The sequence below is a fragment of the Artibeus jamaicensis genome, unplaced genomic scaffold (assembly GCF_021234435.1).
Source record: "Artibeus jamaicensis isolate MK-2021 breed Jamaican fruit bat unplaced genomic scaffold, CSHL_Jam_final contig_525, whole genome shotgun sequence".
Classification (NCBI taxonomy): Eukaryota; Metazoa; Chordata; class Mammalia; order Chiroptera; family Phyllostomidae; genus Artibeus; species Artibeus jamaicensis.
In genome coordinates, this window is record NW_026521874.1 from 6101029 (window position 1) to 6113514 (window position 12486).

A 12486-nucleotide genomic window follows, 5' to 3' on the forward strand; every position below is an offset into this window, starting at 1 on the left:
ATTAGTCCCCTCCTTCTCCGCTTTCATTTGCCTTTACCCCCTCCCATTTTAATAGACATGAGCCAGAAATACCTCTTTCGTCCTCACTAGACTGAAAGGCGACAGCCGGGGTGTGATGGTACAGGGCCCGGGGACTCAAGGCCGTGGCATCTGGGAAGACTGTTGGGAGTGGCGAGGACTTGGGCAGCCTATAGCCTCTGCCATCTAACGGGTGCTACAGCTCAGCTCTTGGAGACATGTAGGCCTGGTGTGTCTGAACAAGGTGTTTCCAGAGACAGCAGGAAGCTGGATTTCTATGGGTGGCCCCTGATTTTTGTCAGTGCCAACAATGAATTTTAAAAAGCTACATTATTCGACTACCTGGGCATCAAATAAAGCTGATGCAAGACTGCTGATTTCCGATCCTGGGACCCCTGAGCTTCCACAGCTCTGGATGGGGGAGAAGTTGTGGGCAAAGGGACAATTTTAGGGCAGGGGCTGAGGACAGCCTGAAGCCCTGTTCCTCCTGGCGTTCTCTGCCTGCCCTGCGCCTCCTGTGAGCAGTCCTGGTGAGTGACGTGTCCATTGTGGCTGTGGCAGCTTCTGGTCTGGGACCAAGGGGGCTGCAGCCTGGGGTCTGGCCCCCCATGGAGGCTGGAGGAAGGAATGGTTAGGGCTGCCCACCCGGCCTGCATGCTCCCCTGACAGAGATGGCGTTTGCAGACGCGGACGTGCACACAGCCGACAGCTCTGGGTAAAAGGAGGTTTATTTATAGGGTGTGGTTTAAAGTGGTTTTTAATTTTGAAAAAGTGTTCAAACCACCATTACAGGGCCTCCCTGTCCCAGAGGCTTTCTGGCCTGCTGTCTGGGAGGTGGGCACAGTGAGGACTCAGGACAGGGCAGGAGGAGGAGGAGGGCTCATTTCTTGTCCTTGGCCGCCTTCTTGCCCTTGGCCTTCCCGCCCTTGGCCTCCTTCGCTTTGCCTTTGCCGCGCTTCTTCTTCTTGGACTTGAGCATGGAGCGGACCAGGTAGCCCTTCCACACGGCCTGGATGAGCGTGGCAGCCCGCACCATGCGCCGCAGCTCCTGCTCATCCTCCATCCTCTTCTTGGAGTGGATCTCCCGCTCCTCCCGGATCTGGGCGAACTCCTCCACCAGCACGTCATGCCTCTGCTTCAGCTCGTCCAGCTGGGCCTTCTCCTCCTTGTGGATGATGTCCAGCTCCTCGTACTCTTCCTGGGGGGTCGGGGGAGGGTCACCAGGCATCCGGCCTGTCCACCGCCTCCTCTGCATGCACTCCCACCCTTCCCAAGGGGGCTTCCACCCCCACAGTGCCACCTGCACTGAGCCTCTCTGCCCTCCAGGCCCGATGAGTGTGGGAGAGGTGATGAGATCCACCCCAGCTCAGGGTGGGAGCCAAGTGAAATAATTCTGGGAATGGAGGGGAAAAAAACACAGCCTGTGGGTAGGCCAGAGGGAGCGCAAACCCCAGCTCGGCCACACCCAGACAGCCTCCCCCTTTCGGGCTTTCATTGTTTTTCCTCTGGAACCTGGCAACCGTTGGGAACCAGGAGGGTGGGGGTGGGAGCTGTTTCCAGGATTAAAGGACAGGATGGTCACAGTAACTGGGTGCCATGCCAGGCACAAGTGAGGACATAAAAATGGCTGCCACCAAAGCCGTCCGATTCACAAAGATGCGGCGAGTCGAACTTTCCCCGGTGACCGAGGCCTGCAGTTCTTCCTCACGTCTCACTGCAGCCTCCCTGCCACTAACGTTTGCCGAGCACCCACCAGAAGCGAAGCCCATTCAGAGGACAGAGTTGACCCGCCCCCAACATGCCCTTCCCTGAGCGGCACGTCTGACTCGGGCCCACGCAGAGGCTGGCGTCCCCTCTGGTGCTCACCAGGCTTCCTTTCGCAGAGTTTGGGGGAGGGTTTGAGGACACCCCTTATTTTAGGCTACCATTCCCTGAGCGCTTCTTCTGGGCCAGATCCATGCGGAGCACAAGCACTTGGTGCCTCATGGATCCCCGCCATGGCCCCAGCGTGGGTACGGCTGCCTCTACAGATCCCATTCCTTGGGATCTTGGGATCAGGTGCAGAAAGGGGCTCAGGAAGGTCAAGCCTCTTACTGGTGGTCACACAGCTGGTAAGTGACACTAGAGTAGACCCTCCAATTGACAATGGCGCTTTCTTCTCTGCTGTGTCCCAGCACCTGGCACACCTCAGGCACTTGGAAGAACCTTCCTGAGCTAAGAGGGAGAGGCAAGCTGGTGTTTGAGTCCAGCGGGGCTGAGCCCTGGCCTGGGTGCCTGCAAGAGCTGAGCAAGGGAGGCACAGAGGGTATGGGCTGTGGACACCAGATGGAGCCAGGATCCTCGGGCCCACTGTCAAGCACTTCTCAGCGGCTCGGCTTCCGGATCCTTCCTTTCCCACCTCTCCCCTTGCTGCCCAGGCTAGACAAACCCTTGAGCCTAAAGAAGGGGCAGGGAAGGGCCTGCTGCAGGCCCGTATTCCAAGGCCTCTCTGGGGAGGCCCAGAGCTTGGCTGAGCCCATGGACCACGGGCCTGGGGCCTCTCCTCCCATCCCCCCATTCCTAGAGGATCTTGGGAAACACACTGGAGAGAGACATGCGAGGCAACAATACCTGCTTTTCACCCATCTCCGAATCGTATTTCTGGATCCAGTTCTCAATTTCTGTCTCCACTTTATACTTCTTCTAAAATTAAGAAAAACTCCTCTTAGTCATGGTTTGTTGGACTAGTATTAACAATAAACGATACCGGGCACTCCCTGCACAGCCGGCCCTGTGGTGGGCACTTTGTGTGCCTCGCCCGTGAGTCCGCACGAGGCAGGCTCCCCTCCCTTACACACACACACACACACACACACACACACACACGGGGACGCTGCGGATCAGCGTGCTGACGCACAGTCGCGAGGTTACAGAGCCATTGAGTGGCAGAGCTGGATTTGAAGCCAGCAGTCCAGCTCCAGCGCATTCTAAGCAGAGGGAGCAGCAGATGCAAAGGGCCCGTGGTGGGAACAAGCTTTGCAGTGTTTAAAGAAGAGAATTGGAGGCGGTGTGGCCAGAAGGAAGGGGCTGAGCAGGAGTGAGGCCTCGGCGAGGCCCTGGGGAAGCTGTGATGCAGAGGGAGGGGAGGCCTTTGGGTGCATTTAGGTGCAGTGGAGGGACGCGACCTAATTTTGCTTTTAGAAGATCAGCTCCTGTCCATACAATGTTATTCAGCCTTTAAAGGTGCCCATACACATTACAACGTGGGTGAGCCTTGGAAATGTGATGCTGAGCGAGAGAAGCCAGCCACTAAGGCCACGTAGGGTGTGATTCCTTTTGTATGAGGTGTCCAGAATGGGCTAATCCATAGAGACAGAAAGCAGATTAGTGGTTGTCAGGGGCTGGAGGGTGGGGGAGTGGGGGAAACCGTTTAGTGGGTGAGGGCTTTTATTTTGAGGCGATAAAGTGTTTGGTTTGGGAGCAGGACAAAGGCGGTGGCCGTACCACAGGGAATGTACCAAGTGCTCCTGAACTGTTCACTTTAACATGGTTCCTTCTGTGCTATGTGAATTTCACCTGAATTTAAAAATAGTCATAAACCAGCTTCCTAATCCTACAGAGCAAGTGTTCTTAGCTTGGGCACCATGGATGGGCTGGCATCCGGGGAGGGCCTGGGACCCCCCAGGATTGGTCACTGGTGTTCATATGCGCCGTGATTTTTTTATGGGGGAGGGACCCCTGGCTTCCCTGAGATGCTGGAAAGAGTCATGACGGTGAACGGGACTGGGAACCAGTGTTCGAAAGGGGCCCTTCGTGCGGAAGGGGACTGAGAAACAGGCGGCGCCCGGGGGCCTGGCTCTCGGCGGGATGGCGCCTGGACAAATGGTGCTTATCAAGCACCTACTCATGCCAGCCCGCTGCCCGCCGTCTCCTGCGGTTCCTATGGTAACCCATTAAGACCCGTTGGGTCCCTTTCATCTTAAAGATGTGAAAATAGAGGTTCACGTGTTCCTTTGGTTCCTTCCCACGGCCCCGGACAAGGTGGGTTTCATCACCCCTGCGAGGCCGGGTGCAGTTAGGGGACTTGCCCAATATTGCAGAGCAGGCGGGCAGCAGCGCAGGGCCCCCATCTCTCTGCCCCTGGGCCTGGATGCGGCTCCCTCCTGCCTCCCAAGGGACACTGGCTCCACCCTGGGCTCCCTGGGGGGCTGGGGCAGCCCTGCCCTACACGTAGGACCTCTTTCCTCCCTGTCCCCTCCCCAGTGGCTCTACTGTCCCCTCCTCCTTGCTTCCCAGGGCACCTTCCGCAGCGCCTGCTCTGCCTCCCGGTTCTCCATGACCAGGTTGTGGAACTGGGTCCTCAGCTGCAGGATCTCCTGCTGGATCTTGGCCACCCTGGCCTGGGAGGCCCGGAAGTCTGCCTTCTGCTGCTTTTCGGCCTCCCGCTTGCTGCGATGGAGGCTGCTCTCCGAGAACTTGAGCACCTGGTGCAGCTGGCTTTTCAGTTCTTGGATCATGGAGTTCTCCTTTTCCACCTGGGTCAGGAAGAGAGGCTCCGTTAGCGCCCACCTGACCATGGGTCACCACAGGGAGAAGATGGCCGTCACTGCGTCATCACCTTGCCGGTCCCACCACAGCCCCGTCGGGCACAGGGAACGCCTGAGTCCAGGTGAGGAAGCTGGAGCTGAAGCGGGTTGAGTCGTCTGTCCAGGGAGGCGCAGCAGAGCTGGCATTTGAAGCCAGGTCTGTCTGTGATCCAGAGTCTGGGATCTTGGTCCCCACCCTGTATTTCCCAGCATGAGTGAGGGGCACAGGTATGCAGGGTGAGGCCACAGGAGAGGCTGGGGACAGCAGCGACCCTCCTGCTTCAGGTGCCCAGCTGGCAGAGACACAGTGTGACGCAGGAAGGTGCAGGACCGCCACCACTCTTCCTCAAGGGTCTGGCTTGTCCCCTGCACTCAGCTGGTTTAAAAATAGGAATGAAGGCGGAGGACAGGGCTCTTTTGCACATATACTCAAGAAGCTGATCATCTGAAGTTTCGCTGTGAATCCCCTGGGGCTCTGGCTGGCAGTGGGGCTTCAGGGGGGTCTGGGCTCACTTTCCACACACAGGCAGCAGGGAGGGAAGGGGCACTTGATGGGCAAGCTTATCCTGGGGCAAGGCTTCCTGCCCCGGGGCGCCTCCTAGAGCCTGAAATGTCGTGGGCGCTCCTGGTGGCTCCATGACATGCCCACCTGGGGTTGGCCCCTCATTTTACACCCAGGCCCAGGGCATGACGCAATTTGCATGCTGAGCAAACATGGAATTTGACCCCAGATCTATCCAACTTAGAAGCCCCAAGCTGGCTTCAGCACCCGAATGGGACCAGCAGAGCCACTTGGGGCCCTCTCCCTGTCCCCAGGTGACACCCCTGCAACCTATGAGTGGCCTTCCCTGACTGAACAGCCAGGAGCCTGCCACCTCTCCGTTTACCAAATAGTGACTGTGCCCCTCCTTCTGTGCCTGGCTCGCTGGGGACACAGTGGAGGGCCAAAAGGGTCAAGGTCCCTGTCCTCTTGTGGGGGACCCAGACCCGAATCAAATGATCAAATAACCATACCAATGTGTGCCAACAAACTGAGGCATTGCCCTGTAGGATGAAACCAGTGGTAGCACGAGGAGGGGCAATACCTAGTGCGTGGGGGCAAGGGAGGGGGTGGCACACTGCTGCACAGGGCCTCCATCACTCATTTCTCACGGGGATGGACATATAAGTGCCCGTGGCAGCACTGGCTGGCTGTCCCCCAGGATCTGCTCTCCCCAGAAAGGCTGTGCAGCAGAACGTTCTGCTGAAAACCTGGCCCCAGCTGTAGACGTACCGTCGCAGCATCTCTTGCCTCTGGGTGTGGCTAAGAACTGTACTGTATGCTATTTCCAGGTTTCTTCCCTAGAGGGCAGCACCCTCCTGCTCTTCCCTCCTTCCTGTGGGCTGGGCCAGTGGCCAGGTGATGGGGGAAAGCTGGAACAGCCTTTAGGTCCACCGTTAGAAGTGCCTGTGGGGGACGGCAGAGAAGTCAGGTGGAAGGAGCTGGGACCCCTCCTTGATGATGTTACAAAGCAGGGCTTCCGTGCCAGCTCTGAGACGGAAATATATTTCCATCTCAACTAAGCCACCATTGTTTGGGTCTCTCTGTTTTAGCAGCACAATCTGTACTTATACACCATCTGGTGGAGACTTGGGAAGGCTTTTAATGAGAAGATACAGGTAAAGCATAATACAGCTGACCCTGGACCAACACAGGAGTTAGGGGTGTTGATCCGCTGCTTGAAAATTCATGTATAACTTTTGAATCCCACCAAAACTTAATTCTAATAGCCCGCTGTCGACCAGAAGCCTTACCAATAACATAGTCCGTTAACGCATACTTTGTATGTCGTGTGTATTACCTACTGCACTCCTACGATGAAGCAAGCCCGAGAACAGACAATGCTACTCAGAAAATCCTAAGGGGGAGAAAATACACTCAGTATTTATGAAAGAAAATCCCTGCACAGGTGGCCCCTGTGCAGCCAGCAGCTGGGTTGTTCCCAGGTCCGCTGTACCTAATGGGTGTCCTGAAATGGTTATTATGAGGTTGCAATCATTTTCCTTCTTATGAATTTTCCTACAGCTTCCATCTCTCCCACCTGCCCCTTGCCCTGAGGACAGAGACCACATCCCTTGATTAGGCCTCAAGCCCTGTGTGACCCCCCCCACACCCCCCACCCCCCCCACCCCCACCACTTATCTCTCTGGTCCCATCTTTGCCCCTTCCCTTTGGCTCACTGGCACCGTTTAGGTCCCTGACCCAGCCAGGCCTGTTCCCACTCAGGACCTAGGCACACACACAGCCCTCTCCCTTGGGCAGGGGTCTGCAAACAAAGGCCTGCAGGCAAAATCCACTGGAGGCCTGCATTTAGGAGTGAAGCTTTATTAAAACAGAGCTCTGCCCTGTGGCTGCTTTCGCACTGAAATGGCAGAGTTGAGTTCAGCAGCTGCATCTGAGACGGCCCAGACTCCGAAGCCTAAACTCTCTACTCTCCAGCCCTTTGTAGAAAAAGCAGGCTTGCCCTGGCCTGGGAGCTTCTTCCCTCTCCCACCTGCCTGGCTCACTCCCTCTCACCCTTCATGCCTTGGTTTCACCTTCCTTGACCCTTTCGGTCCGAGATCCCCATTCCTGTAACTCTCCCTCATAGCGCCTGATACTTACCCTTTATTGCACGTCTCAAAACCGTAATTAAATCAGCCCCTTGAGGACTACCTTCCTTACTGTGAACTCCGTGAAGCTGGGACCACGTGTGTTTATTCGTAACACCTGGTGCCTAGTAAGCCCTCAAAACCGTATTTGTGGAATAAATGCATGAAAACATCTACTTCAATCACTGGGGAGGGAACCCAGCTGCCAAAAGCTTCGGGCGTAACTTGGCCAACCCTGCAAACGTACCTCTGCATTTCTGTCCTTCGTTCTCACCGCCAGTTCTTCCTCCAGAGCACCAATGGCTTCCTGGTTACTTCTGTTCTGTTTGGTGACATCCTGTATGAACTGAGCCTTGTCTCTAGCTTCCATGGGACTGGTGAGCAGCTTCTCAAACAGGAAGCCCCGCAGCTCGATCAGGCTGTCGATGAAGGTCTGGGCTCCCGCACTTCTGCCCAGTGTCTGCAACTGCAAGACCCCGGCAGCCTGCGGGTGACTGAGCAAGAGCCTCAGGACGCCCTTGGTGGATTCTCGGATCTGCTGCATGAGTGGCGGGAGGTGGGATTTCTGCTGCTCTAGGCGCAGGAGGCGGTCTCGGAACCGCGCTTCGTCCTCAAACTCTTCCTCCTCCTGCACCCGCCGCTCTTCATCCTGCAGGTGACCGACCCTGTCCAGGAGGACCTGGCAGAGGTCCTCGTGCTCCCTCATGGCCTTCGCGATGTCCTTTCCCAGCATGCTCTCCAAATCTTCTTTACTGGCGGTCACGTAGGACAGGAGGGTCACCAGCTGCACCTTGTAGATGGTCTCATCTAGTACGGACATGATCCTCTTGGTCTCGATCGTGGTGAGTTTGGTCTTAGAGGGGACCAGGGCTTTTAGCAGGGAGGCTGTCTTTTTGGATGGCTCTGTCATCAGCCTTATTTTGTTCATGTCAGGGCCTTGGTAGACAGGGCCCATGGAGAGGATGTCTGAAGCCATCTTATGGTCAGTGTTCTCTGTCTCCGTCCGCCCTGGAAGATCGAGACTTTGGTAAAGCAGATGGGTCTCCTGCTTGCAGTGTCCCTAGATATTCTGGAAAAGGAAGGAGTAAGCAGTGAGTAGTAGAGCTAGGCAGTCCCGGTATGGCTGGTTTGGCCATAGCAACCATAAACTTGATATTGAGGGTTCATCTAGGCACTTGGCAGGTTTATACAGCAGAACCTCTCACTGAAAGCAGTTTGGGGCTTTGTGTCAGGTCTGCAAGGGTAGGAAGGCCAAGTGTGGAGGTGGGTCTTGGGCATGTGTGTCAGGCAGGGACCCACCGGGAATGCCAACATCATTCTAAGTCTTTAAATATAGGTGATGGAGGAGTTGACAGGCCAACGGGGGTGAGGTGAAGCCCACCCACTACCCCCTGCAATTGTCAGTGGCAGGAAGCCACCTCAGGAGGAGGAGGTGGTGAGTTTCGGGATCACGGTGACCAAGGGGACGCTGGAGCCACAGCCATTTCCTGTGGCCACCGCCAGAAACACAGCCAGTGCAAAGACCGGGGAAATACTCTGGTTTCTCCCTCCTTCCCACCCTCCAACCTAACACCGGGGCCTCACATTGGTCAAAGCCAGTGAGGAACCAACTGACAAGGGGGCCTGGGCAATGCAACCCGCTGCAGAGCAGAACGGGGCGGAGACAGCAGACCGGGGGCAGAGCGAGCAGGGCGGGGCCCAGCACAGCACCCCTGCACTGCCATTTCACACGCCCCCAACTGAGGACCTGGCCTGCAACCCGGGCATGTGCCCTGACCGGAAATTGAACCAGAGGCCTTTCAGTTTGCATTCAATCCACTGAGCCACACCAGCCGGGCCTAAGTATGAATTTTAAAGCTCAGAGAGGGGTGAACAATGCCTTTGAAATACAATGTTTACATTGCATCCGGGATTGTATTCTGGAAGGTGAAATCCAAATCACGTGGACAGTTTAGTCGATAGCCTTGTATCAATGTTAAATTGATCAATGTTTAACATTGATACAATGTTAAATTGTTTCTAAATTTGGACAAACACACCATGGTTATGCAAGACATTAACAGTAGGGGGAGCCGAATGAAGGGCATACAGGCATTCTGTACTTGTGCAACTTTTCTGTAAAGCTACAACTATGACAAAATAAAAAGCCTTTTTAAAAGGCTGCTTCAGAAAGACCTATGGAGCAATCTGAAACCAGTAACTTACATGGCACGACGGCCAAGAACTATCTCTGTGGCAGCCCCACTTGGGGTCAGGTCCTTGCTGGGGGTCCTCGGGCTGCTTATCTAAAATCCCCCTAAGATCCCCCTAAGCCTGGGCTTCCTCGGCCATAAAACAGGGATCTTTAAATTCATTGGGAAATTTCTGGCCCAGAGCCTGGACGTTTGGAGTGCTCAATACATAATAACCAATATTATTAGCCCAGGGAAATTGAAACCCCAAGTCCAGGACTTCAGCAGTGATCACCCAGTCCGAGTCTCTGGGCCTTGCTGGAGACCCGGAGGTATCCAATGAATGCTCACTGCCCAGGATGGGCTGGGCTCCCAGTATAGCGTGTCTAAGACGGTCCCCACCATGTGCCTACCCATCCCTCACCCTGCTCCTTCTTTATCCTTTATCTTGATGATCAGCTAACCATCCTAGTTGCAAAAGCCAGAAACCTGAGTGCCACCCCTCACTCTTCCTTCTCCCCACATCCCCTCTGCCACGCAGCTCTATCCCCGTCAGCTCCCACTTCCTGTCCTTCCTTCTCCTCCGCCTCTCTGCCACCAAGGGCCTTGTAATCTCTCACTCAGATGATTAAAGGGCTCCTTAACTGGTCTGCTTACATCTGCTCCTGCTCCCTGCAATAAAGATCATCCCCATAGTCTTCTGCTCTGGTCTTTATTGAGCCCCTGGGGATATGAAAGCGCTGCAAGGTATGGTTCCTGGCCTCCCGGAGTTTATAACCTACTTCGGGATATAAAACCTGCTTACATGAAGGGTCACCAAGTAGAGGAGGAGGGGAATAAGTTGTAGTCACAGAACAGGTCCAGATGATGGGCCTATTCAACTCCAGAGTGGGGGACTTTATCTTACAGGAGAGTGAAGGAAAAGTAGCACAAGATAAAAAAGCTCCGTTGTGCGGATGATTTAGAGGGAGAGGCCTGGGGGCAGGCAGATAAGTTGAGCCCCTATAAACCTCCCACCTCAGGGCCTTTGTACCTCCGGTTTATTTTTCCTGAAACGCACCTCTCTCTCTCTCTTTCTTGCCAAATGCATTCCTTGTACTCAGATCTCAGTTCAAGTGCCACTTCTTCAGGAAAGACTTCCCCGGGCTTCCAGCCTTGGGTGAGTTCTCATGACATGGTCTCGTGAGGCTAAGCCCCCCATCCCAAGCTCCGCCCTTCCCTCCTGCTCGCCCACACTGTAGAGGCTGGGAGCACTTCACGCTCACCTTCTTGGCCCCTGTGCAGCGAAGGGTGGCTACAGATGAAGATCAAGCTTAACGAAAATCAAAAGAAGGAAGAATCATCAGCACTGCTCAGTGAAAGACAGTTTTGAGTGTGGGTGACCGGGAGAGAATGTTGGGGCACCAGTCACTAGGGAAATTGGCAGAGGAAGTTGGAAGGGAGGACAAAGAGTTCAGTTTAAAACCCGTGGAGTTCTAGCTACAGCAGGACAGGACGTCCTGGCCTTCCCAGAATCCATTTCCTCTTTGTCGGGTGATAGCACCCCAGTCCCCCTTTGAGAAACTTGCCCTCCTTCCCACTGCATGCAGTCTTGGTGGGGCCTGCTCTCCCCCCTGGGAATTCTGAAGAGGGACACGTCAGTGGGAAATGGTGGGTGTCCCACTGCATGCCAAAGGCGGGTGTCTGGAGAGCCCCAGAACCTCCCCCGCTGCTGTCCTTCCTGAGGCCTGGTTTGTCAGCTCTTCCATCACCATCCTGTTTAGCCAGGTCCATTTCCGGTGCTCGCAATCAAAGAACCCCAGCTGATAAACGTAGTCTAGGCAACTGACAACACAAGATGGGGGGGGGGGTGGCCCCAGGGAGGCCGTGGGGGTAGAGATATAAATGCAAGGGAGAAGGAAGTGATCTCCGGAGACACAAAAGGGATCTTCAGTTCTCCAAACCAAAGAGTAAACAGAGCCTAGGGGAGGGAATCAAAGAAACGCGTAGGTGGCCAAGAACACAGAGGAAAGGGAGCCAGATCAGGTGCAGAGGCTGCTCTGTTCCGTGGCCGGGCAGACCCGATCCCGGATCAGAAGCCTCTGGGAGCCGGGCCCTGGGTCCCGCGGGCATCTCCTTCATTCCCACCCAATTCCTGCTCTTCTTCAGTCCCGTGAGCTCCTTTCAGGCTTTTCCTGAAAATAACACTCCGTGGACAGCCGCGGAGCCCCCTCTCTGAGGATGAAGGATTTTTGCCCCCTGGCCAGCGGATGAACGTGACCAAATTGTTCAATGAATTCACTTCTCCCCGTTGCCCGCCCCCCCAAGCTCACAGGCATAAATCAAAGAATTCTTCAGGGATGGCGGCTGGAAATGCAACGTTATATGAAATGTTTCCAATTTGCTTTCAGCCAAATTACCTCTTATACTTTAAAGGGCAAACTTGTTTTCTTTGATTATGATGACGCCCATCAGCTCCTGACAGCTCATTTGGGTGAACAAGAAAACGCCCGTGGAACTCGGACTGGGGGCAAACGCGTCGGACTCTGATGACAAAAATCACCGGAAAATCTCTTTTCCCTGAATTCTAATATGATCATTTCATGTCCCCTTTAACGCCACCAACCTTAATATTTAAATCATTTCTAACTCCAGCCTCTCCTTTGAAAATTCCTGCCCCGAGAGTTGAAGCAAGATTGTTAATGGTTGGGGAACTTTAATTGGATCTTCCCTTTATTTGTCATTAATTCTGCTGATGAACTTTATAAATGGAAATATATCTTTATCATGCAAATTATGCCTCGTCTTCATTCAAGTGGGCTGGTTGGATATTTTATTACTTTCCCTCTCTGAACATTTTGAAGGAAAAAAAAGCGTTAAGGTAAATTATATTTTTCCCCCTTGGGAGAAAAAAAGAGGAAGAAAATCTAGCTTTACAAATGCAACCCGGGTGCACAGAAAAGTCTGTGGGTGTTAACCTGGAGTATGTGTGCGGATTAAGTGGGGAGGGAGCTCACTTTAAGGAAAGTCATTTTATTTTATTTTTTTAAAGATTTTATTCATTTATTTTTAGAGAGAAGGGAAGAGAGGGAGAAAGAGAGGGAGAGAAACATCAATGCAAG

At 54.3% G+C, this 12486-nt stretch overlaps 1 protein-coding gene across 1 annotated transcript; it reads right to left on the bottom strand.

The window, feature by feature from the left end:
• Positions 1-728: 728 nt before the first annotated feature.
• Positions 729-8279, bottom strand: IQCD (IQ motif containing D). Its single transcript, XM_037133501.2, has 4 exons — positions 7462-8279; positions 4299-4532; positions 2629-2700; positions 729-1216 (listed from the first exon to the last, which is right to left on the bottom strand). The coding sequence occupies exons 1-4, from the start codon at positions 8188-8190 to the stop codon at positions 899-901; spliced, it is 1353 nt and encodes a 450-aa protein (XP_036989396.2). The 5' UTR covers positions 8191-8279; the 3' UTR covers positions 729-898.
• Between the last annotated feature and the right edge of the window lie 4207 nt (positions 8280-12486).

Coding starts and splice junctions, on each gene's coding strand:
- IQCD (XM_037133501.2), bottom strand. CDS start 8,190: ATGGCTTCAGACATCCTCTCCATGGGCCCTGTCTACCAAGGCCCTGAC. Junction 4,533..7,461: donor CGAAGGACAGAAATGCAGAG/GTACGTTTGCAG, acceptor TTCCTGACCCAG/GTGGAAAAGGAGAACTCCAT. Junction 2,701..4,298: donor CAGAGCAGGCGCTGCGGAAG/GTGCCCTGGGAA, acceptor TCTTAATTTTAG/AAGAAGTATAAAGTGGAGAC.